Source organism: Aquila chrysaetos, chromosome 15 (genome assembly GCF_900496995.4).
Source record: "Aquila chrysaetos chrysaetos chromosome 15, bAquChr1.4, whole genome shotgun sequence".
Classification (NCBI taxonomy): Eukaryota; Metazoa; Chordata; class Aves; order Accipitriformes; family Accipitridae; genus Aquila; species Aquila chrysaetos.
Window position 1 is genome coordinate 668,552 of NC_044018.1, and position 19,456 is coordinate 688,007.

Sequence of the window (19,456 nt, forward strand, 5' to 3'; positions counted from 1 at the left end):
ACCGTTAGCTATGAGATTAAACAAGCCACAAAAAGCCTGTTACTCCAAATACTGCATTCCTTATAAAGCTGTATGCAATTTTACCACAAAAATCAAGTCTAGTACATGCCAAGCTCCAGGCTTCAACTCTGACTTGCAGATTTTTCCATGGAAACTATTCAAATAAGCAGAAGGAGAACTCTGCCAGGAGATTAACACTCTTAGCGAAAATCAGTGGATAGAGGTCTGCTCAGGTAGCAGTCAGAGCAGGATTCTATACCTTCCTATTGACTAAAGCAGGAACCTGACCTCCTTGCTCTAAATTAACAGTTGTGAACACACACAAATACTCTTTGGGCCTGTGTTCTGCTGCCAAATCTCTGAACAAAAGCTAATCTCCTGGACTAACCACATTCTGCTCCACTCATTGCAGTGGAACACTGCTTTACAACCTGTGATCTATGGACCACGTAGATCTGATGGACTACTTCCACAGCATCAGCAGGTTATGATGAACAGAAGAAATCTGGCATGTGGTACACAGCAGCCTATGTAGAAGAACCTTTTAAAATAATTTACATTCCACTGGAAAGCTTAGGGACCAGGAAAACAGAGTAAGACTGAAACACATTACAGAATTTGTATCCAGAAAAGAAACGATGGACTTAAGAACTCACAGAATACCACCAGTGGGACACACTCCAAGGTGCCAAGTCAGATGATGGCTCTAACCAGGGCACGGAAAAACACAAGTGTATCACAAGACCCAGTCTACGTTGCACAAAGACTCTGCTGAGTCTAGCAGAGTCTGCTGAGCAGTAGCTTAACATCTTCCTGTACTCTGTAAAAAAGCTACACAGAATTACTGACTTACGCTACCCAAGTTACCACAGACAGGAATTAACATACCAGGGCAGCACGGACCAAAATATCTTTGCAGAGGCTTCTTTCTGAAACGTGCTTTCAGATGTTTGTTATCACTAGTAGGTACAAGTGACACTGTGCCTCTTAGAGGGGTATCAGTCTTCCTAATTATAATGATGTCTACAGCAGTTTGTAGCTTCCTTTCCCTTTCTTTAAAGCAATCATCTGGAGAATCTAAGTAGTTTACAACTGGTTTTTAAGGGCGAGAGTTCACAATCAGAAGAGTCTTCCTTAATGACAACTTACAACTCTGACAGTGCAGGAAATTACCTATTGCTGGTACAGAAGATTTTAAAGCTACATTTTTCTTATTAAGCCTTTTGTTTACCTACTGACAACCCAAGGACAATGCAGACCTCCATGAAACTGTCCACATTCCCTAAAGCACAAACTGAAAAAATTTTAGCTCCTGAGTAATCATAAAAACACTGTCTCAAAAATCACAGTAAGGAAAAAAGGAAGAGTAGTTTCTCGATGGATGTCAGTGATACATTCAGAGCAGCGAAGGACTGACTGAATCCAAAGCACAAGTTTCTGTCACTGGAACTCCTTTACCACCATCAAGATAATTCTGAAATAATTCTGAGTATGTCTGTAAACTTATATTACATTTCTTAATGGAAGCTAGAATTCACAGAAACCTGGGGAAGCACAGAAAGAATAAGTGTGAGAATAAGGCAATTCTGCTTCTGGAAGGGGATTTTCCCCTGTGCTTCAGGAAAGGCAAAGAAATGGCAACACAACCCACCCAGACACTGAAAATACTGCTCAGCCACTGACCTGTCCATCTGGAAGCGAGGAAGGGAAGAAAGGGGAAGGGAGCAGAGATCGGACACAGAACACCGAGAGGTGTCAGAGCTCTGCAACAACTGAGCATGATCTTGGCCAGCCTCCACTCACCCTCCCACAAGAGGAATAATGTTGTTAGAGGAAAGTGTTAAGATGGTCCATGTATTCAACATCCCTGTCAAAACACCAGCACGTCTTGCGTATCTTCCTGGGAAATCACCTTCCTCCTTTCAAGAAATGTGAAAAAGCCAAAAAAGAAAAATGGCATCATCACCACAGGTCTGTGGATTTTTTAGCCTTTTTTTTTTTTTTTTTTTTTTTTCCCTTTTTTCCAAAGGAAAGCTGAAAATGAATTCTACTGCAAGGCTTTATCTTCCCTTGTAAAAAGTAAAAGATTTACCCCAGCTAAGGCTGCTTTATAGCTGCTAAACACAAATGTTGTCATTTTAGGAAAGGCAGAAATTCTCAACCCCATTCAGAAATTACTGAAATTATTTTGATCTTCTGGGAAAGTTAAAGACTTATTTGCCACAGAAGGCGGCCAAAGCTTGAATTATAATACCTGACTGAAGAATGACCTGACATGGTTAAAAAAAGTGGTATGGAACATTTTTTAATTGGGAACTCCCAAACAGGAACTGCATTCTCCCTACCACACACATTTGGTTTTTTTAAATTGTTGTATTTCAGGTAAGATACAATCCTTACCCTAAAGAGTCTATGAGCTAGCAAAGTATTTCTACAAATGTTAATATAAGCTTAAGATAACAGCAATGGCAAGCTTAAAAGCTAGATGTTCTTTTCTATATTTTCGCTTTGTTATAAATAGGAGAGAAAAAAACCCCATAGCCTGAGACGACTTCTTTCACTTGCCTTTACAAAGGATCCTATTTCTACAAAAGCATAACTAAACAGATTAGAATGCCTGCACAAAAGCATATTGTTATTAGGCTGCATATCAGCATGCAGACTGAGATGATGGCTGTCAAAAATAACATGCTGGCTTATTTGTTTAGATCAATACTAGTAATCCATGGAGTTTATTTGATGCCTTGAGAAAGAAGATATGTTATTTTTTACCTGTAACTGTTATGTCGCCAACAAACCAAGCTCAGTTCAGAGCTTAATTGCCTTTTACTTATATCAGAGTTGAAAAGACAACCAAGGAAATTGCAGGATCATTATTTTTTTTTTTTTTAAAAGGTGTCAACTGAGGTGTTCAAGTGCCTCTGAAGTAACTCAGCTGTGATTGCCAGAGTAATTAATGAGAATATTTACAAGCTATGAAGACGACAAACATCAGGTTGGGAAGAAAGGTTAGGGAAGAAAAGCACTACACTCTGACAAGGTGCAATCCAAAGAAAACTAACTTGCAGTGGAAATTAACAACTGACTCCAGAACAAGACTACTACTAAACCGATACTACAGAGAGAAGTGTTCAAGATAGTAGTAGCAAAGACACAAACTTAAAGGATGGATCTTTATGGACTGAGCCCATTTTTATCAAGTAAACATTGTTTACAGACTCATGGAAGAGGAGAACTTCAGGGAATGATTTAATGATTCTCATTGCAATCATACCTAGAATCACAAAATCGCTGAACAGCTGAGGATGGAAGGGACCTCTGGAGAGCTGCTCAAAGCAGGGTCCGCCAGAGCAGGGTGCTCAGGCAATTATCCAGTTGGGTTCTCAGTATCTCCAAGGATGGAGACTCCACAACCTGGGCAACGTGATGACGCAGAGTTTGACCACCCTTACAATAAAAAAAAAATTCTTGTTATGTTTAAACAGAATTTCCTGTATTTCCATTTGTGCCCATTGCCTCTTGTCCTGCCACTGGATACCACTGAGAAGAGCATAGTTCTATCTTCTTTACTGCTTCCCACCAGTTGTTTACACACATTGATAAGGTCTCCCTGAGCCTTCTCCTCTTGAGGCTAAGCAGTCCCACCTCTCTCAGCCTATCCTTGTACCACACATGCTGCAGTCCCTTCATCATCTTTATGGCCCTTTGCTGGACTCACTTCAGTAAAGTCCACGTCTCCCTTGTACTGGAGAGCCCAGCGCTGGACACAGTATTCCAGATTTGGTCTCACCAGTGCTAAACAGAGGGCAATAAACATCTCCCTCAACCTGCTAGCTATGCTCTTCCTAATGCAGCCCAGGACACTGCTGGCCTTTTTTGCTTCAAGATGGCATTGCTGGCTCATGTTCAACTCGGTGTCCACCAGGACCCCCAGGTCCTCTTCTGCCAAACTGTTTTCCAGCCAGTCAGTCCCCAGTGTGCACTGGTGCATGGGGTTATTCCTTTCCAGTGCTGAACTTCGTGAGGCTCATGAGGAAAGAGGCAAAATTATTTTTAAGACCGCACATTCTCATGAATCTGCACTGGGAGAATCATCTTATACATTTCAGGATAACTGACTACAGCCTTGAAAACCTATTCTGAAGAAACAGTTCAGCACCTCTAGTAAAGCATCCACAGTAAAAACAAAATTAAAAAAAAAATATAACTGCATAGTGCTAGAGAGTGAAGTTCACCTTGAACAAGGAGGTTATTTATCATGAGCTACTCTTTTGTCTGCCTTTATAATTTCCACTGGTAAAGGTGGAAATGTTTCACAGTTCTCACAAGTTCTAGTATCAGATCACAACATAACAGAAGTTCATCAGCTAGAGAGACCTTCAGTAACAACCCTAGTAAAGCAAGCTCCAGCATCTGGGTGGATATCAGAGTTACTCTCCCTATTGTGACTGCTGCTGATTTTAGTTTACACTGGACATGAGAACCTGTCACTAAGAAATTGTAAAGTGCTGAAACACAGGTGCCAGCTGTAGCTTAAAATTTAAAAACTGAGTGTACCAAATTCATTAAGGGCCCAAATCAACGTCTGAAACTTAAGCCCTATTAATAATTGTGCGACACTTTATGGAACAATGTCAGTATTTTGTCTGGGAACCTAATGTCTCAGATTTCAGCTCCACAACTGCCATAGGGAGATGCCAATTCCTACCCTATCCAGTGCTGAAGTTCCCACCATGCCAGTCCTGGAAAAGAGCAGTCCTACACCCAGCACTGAACAACCGGTCAGGATTAGAAGCGGAGGCAATGTCTCAAAGAAGTATGCACTCGCAGCAGTAGCCCATTATCACGTAACAGATGAAGACAAGAGAATCTTTGTGGCCAATTCTTTCCTCCAAATCAGAGGACTGGTTTTGGCAGGCTTGTAAAGCTGACAAAAGTCTGACTGAAGGCATTAGTACAACACACCACCACACCCAAAAAAAAAGATGATCCTGTTTTAAATCAGCATTGACTTCTGTTTCTTTCATGTTTTTGCCCATGTTCTGGAAAAGTTTTCAAATGAAAGGAGACAGGCGTTCCTGTAACCTCTTACAATCATACATTGCAACAAAATTTATGGGTTTTTTAATATATGCAGATATTAACACACACAACACTTACAAAGTAACTTCATATTAATTTAGTCACAGAAGCCACAGCAGTAGCCATTGTCAGCACAAGCTTCACATCTTCCATCTTCTGCTTTTTAAACATTGAAAATGACCGTTTAATAGCAGATATTCAATCCAGATCCATAGCAACAATGAACTCTTGCATATGTCCTGTCCCAGACTTTAAACCATGAAAGCTTCTGGCCTGCTTTTTCCTTAGCGGGCACATCAGTAATCAGAGCTGTGTCTTCCCTCAACATTTCTTTTCCTACCACATGTCCCAGTAATCCCAAGCTCATTCCTTCTACGGTCTCTATCCTTCAAATTTGCTATTTTTACCTTCCCATAGTCAGGCCCCAACACCAATCCTCCCTTAACTTCTTTTACTGCAGGGACATAATCCAGACTTGATCTCCCCCACCTGCTAAGCCTGCTGTGGCTTGCCACATACCTCTACATCAGCTGCAATGATTTCTCATCAGCTCTTTTAAGCAGATGAACTGCTGCCTGACTCTGGAGCAAAAATACCATTTGCAACAGAATAAAAGTTTCTGAGGAAAAAAAAAATTGTAGTAACTTAGAGGGCAAGAACACTGGCACGAATTATCAATGGTAACTAAATTCAGCAAACAGCTTGGGAGGTAGCTGTAGAAGAGGCTTATAAAAATTAGAAACATAATTCTAATGCCACAAACATTAAAAGTTATCCTACCAAGTTATCTGACTGCTAAACCTATGTGTAACAAGAGTCCTGTATGTAACACAGGATTAAATCTGGGGACTGGCTGGCAGAAGAGATGAACAGGGAGGGAGGAGTCTCTTGCTGCTTGGAAGAAAGTGTCAACAAAAGGGGCACTTACGCAACTGCTCCCAGTGAAGATGGTTGAATAGGGATTTGCATGTTATAGAGCAGCCATATAGCACAATAAGGGCAGAAGCTGTCAGATAATATAGGAACACATGCACTAATCTATAAAGAAGATATTATTCTGGGTATCTAGTAATTTCCTTCAAGTAGTTTCAAGCAGAAAAAAGATCAGACTGTGGATTATCTCCAGATCTTTCCACCATTTCATTTCTGTCCGAACACCGTTTAAACATTTTACCCTTGCCTAAGCTCTGTGCAATTCTATCCTGACTTGTAATCCATATAAACAATTTTACTGCCCATTTCCTTACTATATTTATTTCACCCTATGTGCTTTTCTTGAAGTACGAGTTTATAAGGGTAAGAGGATAAAGGAAGATGAAAGCAAGAAGTCACTGCTGCCCTTCTATTAGTGCAACCTGGCCCATAAGGATGGGAAAGACACCACAGTACTGTAGTTTACCTAATATTTTAAACAGATAGGACTTCTCACCTTTTTGGTAAGTTTTCCCATAAGATTTGTCTCCATGAAATTGCTCCCCTCAAAATTCTTTTAAAAATCACTTTTTAAATGAGACCCACAGTGATCAGGAAATGACTGTAAACATATCAAGCAATTGGGAAATTCACCATCTCTTCTGTTGCAATACAGAAGGAAAAGGCCCATTGAGCATTGCAACTCCGATCTTGTTCACTGATGAACAAATGCAGATTAAATTCACAACCAGATATGCTTTGCAAGAGGATCAAGAGAATACAATGAAACAAATGCCAAAAACCAGCATATCAAAATCACAGCAATACTTAAGCATGCCACAGGCATAAATGTCAAGAAACAGATAATGGAATATAAATCATGAAAACTTAGCTAGAGCCAAACTGCCAAGCTGTGCCTGTAAACAGCTAGGCAGAAAAAAGAGTCTAGAGTTTATCTACCTGTGTCTTAAAAGGAAGAAGTCTATACACCTTGAAATGACCATAAATGCACTAAGTGGAAGAAGTGTTTACAACTAGTAGGGCAGGGGTTTTGAAGGATGATAACATGATTTTACTCTGTGGGGCAGGAAACAAAAGATGAAGTTTAGTTTATGGGTGAAGAAAAAAAAAGTTTTGGTTTTTTTTCTTCCCTAAAATTCACATACAAAACATCATACACATGTACTGTGTGCAACTGTACAAGCAATTAAACACAGCACCTTTTTGGCCGCTAAAACCAACAAATAGTTTTGATACACTTGCACAACTTTCTGCAGGAAATCTTTTTGCTTCCCTGAACTCCATAAAGCCCTCTCAGCCACATGACTCTTTCATCACTCTTTCTCACCGTTAATCTTCAGTTTTCCATCCCTTATTGCTCCTTAAATACTTTCCATAGGCAGTAAACCCAGGATATTTTAGCTAAGAAAAGGTCTGGAAGTGAGAGGAGCTCAGCATTTGCCTCCCATAGTGAGCAATGAAGTGACTCATGTGCTCAAATGCTACTCAAGACAGACATTTGAATGGGTACCAAAATCTTTGGGAGTCAGCACTTGAAAGCGTATGTTGAAGCACAGTTCAAGTGAAGATTTTTAAAAGTTTCAGAATAAACATGAACATTTAGAGAATATAACTTTTCTGCTGCTTGTTTTTTCATCTTCCACTACTGGCGATGCTAGAAGTCTAAAACTAATCTTGTTTTGCATTATTGCTCATGATTTCATAAAGAATCAGTCTTCATCCCAGAACTGTAGAACACTTCACTCCAACAAAAGTCTGGGCTTAAATGCTCTGGGACTAAGACCGTTACAGTGGGAATGATGAAGGCATTAAGTGCTTCGTTACATGAGAAAGGACAGCATATTTACATATGTTGAACAGAAACCCTGCTCTGACCAGATGTTTCAAACAAGAAAATATTCCATTTACCATTTTCAACATGGGCAAGTCTGTGCATCAGAGGCAGCCACACAAGGCACTGAGGAGGTGGATCAGCCATCAATGTGTCTAAAAACATGTTTAGCATGATCTTTTTCTGCAAAGAAAAGAAAAATAGAACTTAATTATAAGAAAAAATTCAATTTTGTATACCAAAACTACTTCAGCCTTCAAATCTCTCTATGACTCAACTTCTGTCTACCAGGAATATTTCATATGCTATAAAGAGATAAATATCACAACTTCTTTGCTCAGGGAGTTTCAGTCTACATTAGGCAAACAGTAACACTACAAAGAAGGTATTAGTATACACATGATATAATCATACAAAAATAAGTGACAAACAGATGAACAGAAAACTCCCAAAAATGGAGGACTAGTCAGTCAGGATTAGTTCCTGAGTTGCAGTTAAAGAGTCTTATTTTGAAGAGGAATAGAACAAATGTGAGTGGAGGTTATTTGACAATGTAGAAAACGGTATTTCAAACATACAGACAGAACTGAAAAGAGTAGACGCACATAAAATAGTAATTACAACTAATATTCATACGTGATCCATACAGTAAATGAATTTTTTCTAAAAAGGCGAAATAAAAAAAAAAAGCAAGGGGAGAACTAGGCTAAGATTTAAAAAAACTGTCAATAAAAACAAAATTGAAATGAAATCATTATGAGAAGGAAGTCAGGCATGTTAAGAGTAATATTTTCTAAGGTTTCAAATTCAAGTGAGCAAGAGAAAATATCTGCTGCAAATACAAACAGATGGAGATAATTGGTAAGAAAAACAGCTAAGAATATTATGGATACAAAGAAAGAATATGTTGGCTTTTGCATACAATAAGCTAGATGCTTAAGAACTTCTCACAGGCAGAAGACCAGCTGGTCAGATGGCACTTTTTTCTCACCTTAGCATATGGCAGTGTTACTCCAAAAAGCATCCACAACAGGGAGGGTAAGCAGAGCTAGAGGAAAAGCCAGTCTGGTTTTCTAGGAGCTGTGAAACTAACTGTAGCTTTCACTTGCAACTATCATGCCAAAAATTAAGGTGTTTTTTGTTTGCAGCTTTTTTTTGGCTGTGGATTGGTTGTTTGGGGTTTTTTTGTTTGTTTGGTTTGTTTGTTGTTGTTGTTTTTTTTTTTTTAAATTAAACGGAATGTTTAAATTTAAAGCATCAATATTTTCATGATTAGTGGCAAATATATATATATCTAATACCTCTGCAGCTAACTACCCTGGAGAGATAATATGGAATTATAATTATCTATCCCAGTTATCATTAAGGAAAATTCTAAGAAATATTTAATCTTACTTCTTCTGACTTTTATAAGGTGTCCTTGTTCCAGTCTCTCTGCTTAATAAATGAAAACTTTTCCTGAATATTTAACTGCTCCTACAAGACAGTCCAAGAATTTCCTTTGCCAGATACAACATCATACGCACTACCTGTACAAGAACGAATGCCTGGATCTTGCCTGGCAATCCCAGCCTTCCCTCCTCCTCAAAGCCAAGTCATCTTTCAGGCTATTAATAACTACACACAGTCAACCTGCCTTCCCCTCTCTTTGGCTGAAGAAATCCAAAATCTTTTAACAAATGCACCTCTCGGTAAGGCCATGAAACACTCTAAATATGCTGAACCAAGCCTTCTGATAGAAGGAGAACCACAGTTTTTAACTGGGAATTAACTGATAGTGGTATGCAATGTCTGAGACCACAAAGGGCTGCTCACACAACCAGAAACCACTGTGTTTATGTTGTTAAATGGCAGCAGCATCTGTAATAGATGTGCAGACTGTATGTTTCAAATTTTAACATAATTACCAGTTACTTGTATCAGTATTGTACAACTTTATCAAAATGCCTCCAAAGTTCCCAATTTTGCCTTGGCTCTCATCTCTCATACTGTTTCATATACAAGAGTATGAAGGTTACTGCAAATAATAAATACTGCTCACAGACAGACAAGTTTTCTGGAGACAAGACTCAGGATCCATTACACATCACACCTATTTTTAAAAAGTGTAAAAAGGAGGATCCTAGGAACTACCAGTCAGCCTCACCTCCATGCCTGTTAAGGTCATGGAACAGATCCTCCTGGAAAACATGTCGAAACATACAGAAGACAGGGAGGTGATCTTATTGTGGCCTTTCAATATATAAAGGGGGGTTTATGAAATATGGAGAAAGACTTTTTACCAGGGCATGTAGTGATAGGACATGGGGTAATGGTTTTAAACTTGAAAATGGGTAGGTTTAGTTTAAATTGGACATGAGGAAGAAATTTTTTTTATGAGGGTGGTGAGACATTGGAAGAGGTTGCCCAGAGAAGTTGTGGATGCCTCACCACTGGAAGCTTTCAAGGTCAGGTTGGATGGGGCTTTGAGCAACCTGATCTAGTGAAAGACATCCCTGCCCATGGCAGGGGGTTGGACTAGATGATCATCAGAGATCCCTTTCAACCCAAACCGTTCTATAATTCTAAGAGTCTATGATTAGAGCGTGGTATATGAGACAAACAGTGGTGGAAGAACCTAAACCTAGCAGGAGAGTTTCTTCCTGCTATAGACAAGGATGTTCCTCAAAGAAAAAAAATGGGTTCCCTTTAAGCATGGAGAACCTTATGAGTTGTCAAAGCCTGTGTACGGAGTGATGCAACTTCCATGTAATTCACAGGAGGGCAGTCAGGGCACAGGCTTTGTGGTTTTTTCACCAATACAGGTAGGATATTTTGCCACCAATTGACCAAAAAGAATCACACAGCGTTATCACTGCTACATCTTGTCTGTCTGGGCATAGGCATTCTTGGTAATGGCTGAGTTGACAGGAAAGCAAACCGCAGTCTCCTTCTCCTGGAAATTATGAATGTGTCAGAGTAGAAGCCTAGATAAAGCCCTTTTTTGTCACTGGTCTAACATTTCCTACTGAGTTCAGAACCCAACCATGGAGCAACCCCAAAACATCACTCAATCACCATTTGTTATGCAACAACAATCAAATAATCTTCCAAGCAGGTTCCAAGAACATAAACTGAACATTAGTAAATGTGAAGGCACAACCAGTTGTGAGGGTCAAATGCTCTGCAGGAGAACAAATGCATTTCTGCACAGATGCTCTCTGTAATCACCTGCTTACTGTCTATCCTATTTTATTAATTGTTTTCACCAATTGCTGTTAGCATTCCTACTTCTCTTAATAGCTCTGTAATCTCAGATCTTCTTGCAGGTGGTGCAGTGGCAGATTTTACCCATGCTATTCTTACATTTAGAAGACCACCGTAGGCTTGCTTCAATAGCAAAAACTCAGCCAGTTTTATTGTTATACTGCCAACATGCTTGTTTCAACAAGATGTTAATGCATATATATTTCCCCACAAAATACTGGCACAAAACCACATCCTCTGAGCCAACACAAAGATATGCAATTTTTAACTCTGCAGTGATCAAAACAAGGTACACCGATCTAAGCAGCTGTGTATTAGACCCCACCTGTATCTCTAACTGTCCTGCATCTTGTGCTTAAACTGCAACTCTGTCAGAGTATGCTTACACCATCCTTTATACACAAGACCATCCTGTTCTTAATATTCTTATTAGTTGCTTTAATAAGACTGTACATCCTGACCATCCTTCTGACACTGTTAAGCTTGTGCAGTCAGTTCAGCTACCAGCCATACTGTCCATGAAGCCTAAGTTAGCCAATGCTTTAGCAAAGCTTTCATGTAAGGTACACACAAACCAATGCCTATCTAGGCCTGCTTGTATAGTTTGTGCTGCTGAGTTTCAACAGAATAACGTGCAGTTTGACTGTACAGAAGCCAAGCTCCTGGCTCCTAAGTCTCCAAGGTGAACTTCTCAGCTCAGTAGAAATTAAACTGCTCTGTAAATGAGATATAAAGTGGACACACCTCTGCAATGACAGGGCAGGCTGTGCCATAAACATAGAAAGATTCTGACTGAGGCAGGGAATGTCATGGTGATACATCATCTCTAACAAATAGATGGACTGTAGCCAAGTGAACAAGTCTTAAGAAAAGTATGACATGATACCTTACATCTGTGGAAGCCCCCACTTGACCTAGAATAGTAAATTATTACTGGAAACTCTTTATACATCTGGAAGCCATCACAAAGAACGCAGCTCTTGCCAAAAGCATCTCGATAAACTCCATTTTGCGTGGGCAACAAGTTTGAATTATTCTATCTGTGACCCAAGAAATGAAAGAGAGCTGTGGAGCGTATACAATCACTGACACTTCTTTGCCTGTCTGCCCTCTCACCACTCAGACAGCAGTAAATTATCAGCCTTTGGCACCTGAAAGAAGTGGCTCCCAGAACCAGGACCTCCATGGGTAAGCCAGGAACCACAGCTGGCCAGGAAGGATTTGTCTCTTGGCAGTTTAAATAACACTAGGGAATGTTCCTGGCACTAAAACTCAATCCTGCATGCTTTTATGTTATTAAACCTGTGCCTGGTTTAACCACTCACTCTCCCAAATGATTCCAGCAGCCAGATCAGGTGTTAATATCAGCTAGGAATCATTTTTAATAAACAGCTTCCATGTAACCACCCTGCTTGAGGGAATAAGAGAGTTTAATAGCATGGATGTGGTTAGACCATTCCAGTTGGCCTTAGGACCACAGAACAGCTCAAGGCACTGTTTAGTTAACTAGTACAGATGTAGCTTGCATGTCCATCATGTCCCACAGCTTTATCAATGCCATCTGGAGAGAATTTCAGCAAAATGATAGGCTGTAAAAGGAGAATATCACAGAAGTACCTTTGGGAAGCTTATTTTCAGATCTGGGAGGCATAAGAAAATGGAATTAAATCTAAGACATTATCTATCTACTTCCCAGGACCTGTTTGTTTCAATGTTTTCAAATCAATGAAAGAACTGTCTTGGGGTACAGTGTATATCTGGATTAATTAAAAACACATTACTACTCTCTACAAACCTGGCCTTACACTAGGGATTTTGTTTTCCTGAATAAAATGAGAGCCAAGGAATTTCTGAAAGTGAATCAACGTGAAGAATCAGCTTTATTGTTCATGGGAGCCAAAGTCAAAGAGTGCTAAGACATGCTGCAGGCAAGCCACGTGCAAATCACAGAATCGTAGAATCATTTAGGTTGGAAAAGACCCTTAAGATCATCAAGTCCAACCGTTAACCTAGCACTGCCAAGTCCACCACTAAACCACGTCCCTAAGCACCATGTCTACACGTCTTTTAAATACCTCCAGGGATGGTGACTCAACCACTTCCCTGGGCAGCCTGTTCCAGTGCTTGACCACCCTTTCCATGAAGAAATTTTTCCTAATATCCAATCTAAACCTCCCCTGGTGCAACTTGAGGCTGTTTCCTCTCATCCTATCACTTCTTACTTGGGAAAAGAGACCGAGACCCACCTTGCTACAACCTCCTTTCAGGTAGTTGTAGAGAGCGATAAGGTCTCCCCTCAGCTTCCTTTTCTCCAGGTTAAACAGCCCCAGTTCCCTCAGCCGCTCCTCACAGGACTTGTGCTCCGGACCCCTTCACCAGCTTGTTGCTGCTCTTTGGACACGCTCCAGCACCTCCATGTGTTTCCTGTAGTGAGGGTGCCCAAAAATGAAACACAGTACTCAAGGTGCGGCCTCCCCAGTGCCGAGTACAGGGGGATGGATGATCACTGCCCTAGTCCTGCTGGCCACGCTATTTCTGATACATGCCAGGATGCCGTTGGCCTTCTTGGCCACCTGGGCACACGGCTGGCTTGTATTCATGGGCAGTTACTATACCTCACTTGGCTACCATGGCGAGATTTGCATCAAATATCTTAGAAATCTCAGTCAACTGTCAAAGTCTAGCTTGCTACACTAGCCTCTCTTTATGGTTAAGAGAGAAATGGTCACTTCAGAGTGCGGGCTTCTGAACAAAACAAAAACCCCGTCCCCATTGCCTTTGCAGACAACGGAAAGGGCACGTAGAGCTTAGAATCCAACGTCTGACTTCTACAGCTCCACAGTGAGGCCGAGGTTTTCCATTCAACAGCACTGCCACTAACATGAAACTTGATTTGATCGGATCACTTTACCTACGTGCATAAACAGCTTGCGCTGACATAACAGAAAGGGTGGCATGTCCGTGGGAACAAGTATGGCCCACAAATGCCTCAGCCAGCATGGAAAAAGAAAAAAATATTTATTAATTACACTATCAGTAAAATGAAACTCTGTCCTCAGTAACTCACAGATGAGCTGGAGCCCTCATCATTTCCTAAATCAAAGGCTGGTTCCTACTGTGCTGTATTTCAAGTATACTGATTGCTATTTAAATTTAGGAAAAGTGGCTATAAATTCTAAATCTAAATACTTTTTCTGGAACGTAATCATGACCAGAGTCTAAACATTTAATTTTAGGCCTAAGATTATCTAGGTTCATGTTTACAGTTGATTTAAGGATTATTTATACTATTTACATTATCTCAAATCAGAAACAAATCCTTGGAACAATTAAATTACAACTAAAATGCATAAAGAAATAAAAAGCTCTTTTAAGATCATTACTACAACATCTATTCCAAACATTACATTTAATGGAAATATTTTGGAAAAAACAGCTATACCAATAAGCACAACAGTGAAATTGATTTAAAAATAAACTACACATACATAAAATAAACTATGTGTACAATAAACATTTATTTTGTACAGACCCAACCAATTAGCAAGTGATTTGTTGACAGTAATACTCTTAACATACTGAGAAGGCTTAAAAAAAAAAAATCAAGGGAAAATAGTAAAAATGGTGTTTCATGTTTTAGAATAGAAATAGGTCATCCTTGCTGTTGTTCTGATAGGGAACAGAAGTGTCCCTTCAAGGAGGGGGAACAACCTAAAATTGTACAAAATCCTTTAATTGCCAAGAACCTAGACATACTATTTTAAATTATTCAGACTGTCTTAAAACTGCTTAGTTTATATAGCACATATTACCACCACCCTCCCCCCATCCCAAACCCCATACAAACTACAACCAACACAGCCAGTGGACTTCAGAAGAAAGCACAGTATTAACAAGCAATACAAAAATCCTGTTTTGTTAACTCTTACTTGTTGTGGGAAACAGGTCCGCACAGAATGCTCTGTGTATCCAAAAGAAGGCCCCTCAAACACAGCTGTTGGAAGTTTTAGAACTTCTTTCAAAAACTGATCAAACTTTGTAAATATCATTAGTCCATTTGAATCTGATATTTGAGAGAAAATATCTGTAAGAAAATATAATAAAACCCTACAGTAAATACATGCTTACTACAGAAAAGAAAAAAAATTTATTTCAATCCATTTAAACCCCAAGAAATTTCTTTTTGTTTTATTCTGAACATAGTTTCTTATCACTTGCTACCAAGAAAAAAAAAATTATAAATGAACATATTCAAACATGCTATCATATAAATCTTCCTGTTTCCTACACTCCATCTCACCCAGTCTTGAGAAAAGATCCTGCCAGTACATTAACTGTAATAGCAAGAAAGCAGAGGCTAGGAGGCATTATAAAAGTTATAGAACATTAAATCTTCAAGTTTATGCCTTCAAAATAAAACTACATAAAATCCCCTGAGGAGTCTCCTAGAATTAAAAACATTGTAAGAATCACAAAGTCAAAACTGGCAAAAATCCTGGTAAATCTGGTGCACGTCAACAGCACGTTGAATTTAAGTAACACAGCATTAGAAGAGAGCATCAGATGTAAAGTAGTGAGAAACTGGGGTGCAATGACCTCCATCTCCAAGGCTAAAATACATGAGCCATGCAGCTGAGCGGATGGGGAAGAGGAAATCTGATCTTATTTTATATCAGAGATGCTACACACACTGAAGAGCTAGAATAGGAACTTTTGTCCTTACACAAGAAAAACATTTGTGATAAGACGAGGTGTGGTTTTTAATTAGCTATGTGGGGCTAAATGTATTTCTGAAACCAAAAAGAGAATCGAGCAAGATGTTCAGCAATCCTGTGTATACATGGAAAAAGAAAGGTAGGGAGGGTGGTCCCAGAAGGTGGCAGGGAGGAGGGCAGTTCTGCAGGTATTTTCACTCCCACGCCATGCTCCTAGCTATGGGCATGTGGACAGAAGGATGTCTCCTGAGCCTCCTGCTCTGGAGTCCCTCTATCCCCTTACTGCACAGAGCTTAACTCCTCCAACCGCCCTGCTCCAGCCATTCCACAAGACCAACCCAAAGCTCCCAGCTCTCATGTCTCAGGAAAGGTAAAAGTATAGGAGAATATGTGTAGATAGCATTATAAGAAAATTATGTCGTATAAAATATTAGGACAGCTGCATGCATGTAAAGCAGAACTGTCCTGGGATCAAAAACCTCATTGGAAAAGGCAAATCTCTCAAACAGCAAAATTGGGTCTCCGAGATACTTGCAGAGTCAGATTACTCTATAAAGGAAGATTTGTCTAATAAGAGCACTAATATTAGTAAGACCTAATGTTTTCCAAGGTGTGACAGATACCAGAATTCTTCACTAACACTGAATCATCTATGAGGTTATTTAAGACACCATCAGTAATTAAACATCAAAAAGGATATGTTGACAGAAAATAAGCTTAATTTAAGTGACCAAAACTAGGTCTGTAAATAAAAGACTATTTCAGCAAGGCATATTTCTAGTAAACCAGAGAAATTATTCCAATCTCCTGGATGAACGAGCTCACAAAGAAGCATACAATATCTAAGTTAAGGGTGATAAAGCTATCTGGAATTTGTACCACTGGCTAAACAGACAAGCTTGAACTGAAGGTCGGAAGCCCTTGTTGAATAATCTTACAAACCATATTAGGAAGGGGGGGGGAGGCGAAATGGGGGTCGTGGGAATGCTGTATTTTAGAAAATTAAGCCAAGCAGAGAAATGAAATTCAACCTGAAAATTGAATGTGGAAGAAAAGTCAGGATCAAAATGCACACAAATGAACATTATGGAAACAACTAATACTAATTAGACAGCCAAACTTCCAGAATCCTAATCCATTTGAGAACAGAATCACTCCAGAACTGGCAAATGCACAGAAACTGAAGGTCTAGTAATAAATCTGTCAAGGTGGGACTGGTAGAACATGACTAGAACATGACAGTACTTGTATTTAAAAAAGGGCAGAAATCTTCTGGGTACATACAGTCTATTAATCTGATCTGAACAGTATGCAAGATTTAAATGATTTTAAAGAGAAAGTAATTAAAGCCATGGAAATAAATTGAAAATGAGATAAAATAGAACAGGCTATATCAAGGGTAAATTAAACAACAAAAATAACCCAAACAAACCCTACTAACCTATATCTTGCGGTCACAAAAAAAGTGGGTTTATAGTCAAAGTAAAATTGAACTCATTTACAGAGGGAACTTCCCACATGGGAAATTACCAGTGAAATTGGAAAACAAAGATTAGTAGGATATAATTATATAGTCATCTGCCCTTTTAAAGGGCAGTAAATTACCCTCAAAGAGAAAACCTCAAGCAAAACAAAAGCTAACAATGTAATTTCTCAAGAGCTCACCTCAGGGTCACAACAGGCACATGCTAAGAGTTTCCTGATGACAAGGTATTATACTTTAATTCTCATACAAAAATTTAAGTTCAATGCTACTATGCTATAATTTTATTTTTAACCAGAAAGAATAAAAAAATTTAGAACTACAAAAAGCACTTCTCAGTCCCCAAAATACCAACGTAAAATGGTACTTGTGCAACTCACTATTTCCTTTTTTCAAAAGTTTGTAGTAAAACTTTTACATTAGGAACAGAACTCATAATATCATCTGTTAAACCTGTCCAAAAGCTCCCTTGAGAGCCTCTTTTCAGTTGCTTATAACTGCCAAAATTGACTGTTCTGTGTTTTCCAATCAAGGTGTTTGCCTGACGCTTTGTACAGTTTCAGCTGAAGGCTCAACCATTTCTCCAATTAAGTTAAAAAAGCAACAAAAACCTGGCACCCTCATTTTCTAGGGTCTTGACCTTGAGTGTATCCTGTGTCTCAATTCCTATGAAGCTGTCAATTTTTATTGTACAAATTCCTAAAATATTTGTTAAATAGCAGGTTTAATATCGGTAAAAGCCAAGAAAATAAATTTAACAGATGAATTGGTTTGACTGTGCTTTTTGGGTATGTATGTGTGTGCAGGTTTTTTTGGCATTAATCCAAAGTATGCATTAAGATCAAAAGGACAATCCAAGGAAATACAGGCCAGTCAGTCCCACTTCAGTTGCTGGGACAATCATGGAGCAACCCTTCTTGGTGCACACTCCTGCATACAGGAAAGAAATGGATCTACCGAGACTAAATCACACCTGACCAGCTTGATTGTCTTCTGTGATAAGATGACTGAATTTGTAGGTATCATTCACCTCAACTTGAGCAAGGCTTTTTACTTTTTATTTCCCCACGACATTCCAGTATCCAGCCTGGGATGTCACAGTCTGCATGGGTGAACAACCAGATGGGTGAGTAGCTGGTTGGATGATCAGGCTTGGAGGGTAGTGGATAATGGGTCAAATTCTATATGGAGGCCAAAACCAAGTAGACTACTGCTGGAATCTGTCCTGAGACATGTCCTGCTCAACATGTCTATCAATGATCTAGGAGAGGTACCAGAGTGCACTCTTGTCGAGTTTGCAGATGATGCCAAATTGGGAGGACCAGGTGATACCCTTGAGGGCAAGGGCTGCCGTCCAGCAGGACCTAGACCAGCTGGAGGAACGGGCCAGCAGAAACTGTATGAAATTGAAAAAGAACAAATGCAAATTCCTGCCCCTGGGAAGGAAAAGACTCCAGCAGTGATCCAGGCTTGGGACTGCCTGGTTGGGGAGCAGCTCTGCTGGAAACGTTCTTCTGGGTTTTGAGATCACAAGCTGAACATGAGCCAGCAGCGCGCTCTGGCAGCAAAGGTGGCCAACATCATCCTGGGCTGTACAAACAGGAGCTCAGCTAGTAGAGGGTAGTGATTATCCTCCTCCACTCAGCACTTGTCAGACCTCTTCTAGGTATTGTGTCCAGTTTTGGGACCCCCAGAATCAAAGAATTGTTGAGAATCACAGAATATAAAAGACAAACTGAAGTAAGCTCTGTAGAGGTCTACAAGGATGGTCAGTACACTGGAGCACTTCCCCTATGAGGGCAGGCTGAGGAAACACGAATTGTTCAGTCTGGAGAGGATAAGACACTAAGACCTAACAACACCACCCAAACACCTACAAGGAGATTATGAACATGCTTTTGGAGGAAAATTTAGTGATTAGAGTTTGAGAGCTAGGTATCAGAGAGGTCCTAAGTCTGGGACAGATACTGGAGAGAAGAGAGGATCTAAGAGGCTCCAAGGACCAGCTACAAGATAGATGAGCATCTAAAGCCAGTCACTGGAGAGATCCATACTGTACAGGCATGTGCATATATGTATCTATTTATGCCACTAACAGGCTTTCATCCTGATCAGGCAGAAGGCAGGGAACAGAACAAGGTCATTGGTGCTGTTCGTTTTCACATG

At 39.8% G+C, this 19,456-nt stretch overlaps 1 protein-coding gene across 11 annotated transcripts in view; it reads right to left on the minus strand.

Annotated features, from left to right (window-relative positions):
- Nucleotides 1-19,456, minus strand: part of DTNB (dystrobrevin beta) — a 214,767-nt gene that overhangs the window by 161,133 nt on the left and 34,178 nt on the right. For 10 of the 11 annotated variants that reach the window (XM_030037505.2, XM_030037503.1, XM_030037506.2 and 7 more), the window contains 2 exons: nt 15,022-15,176; nt 7,924-8,029 (listed from right to left, as the gene is read on the minus strand). The exons of the other annotated variant lie outside the window; for it this stretch is intronic. In XM_030037505.2, the coding sequence (XP_029893365.1) occupies nt 7,924-8,029; nt 15,022-15,176 (261 nt within the window). The remainder of the gene's footprint in view (nt 1-7,923; nt 8,030-15,021; nt 15,177-19,456) is intronic. 11 annotated transcript variants of the gene reach the window in all.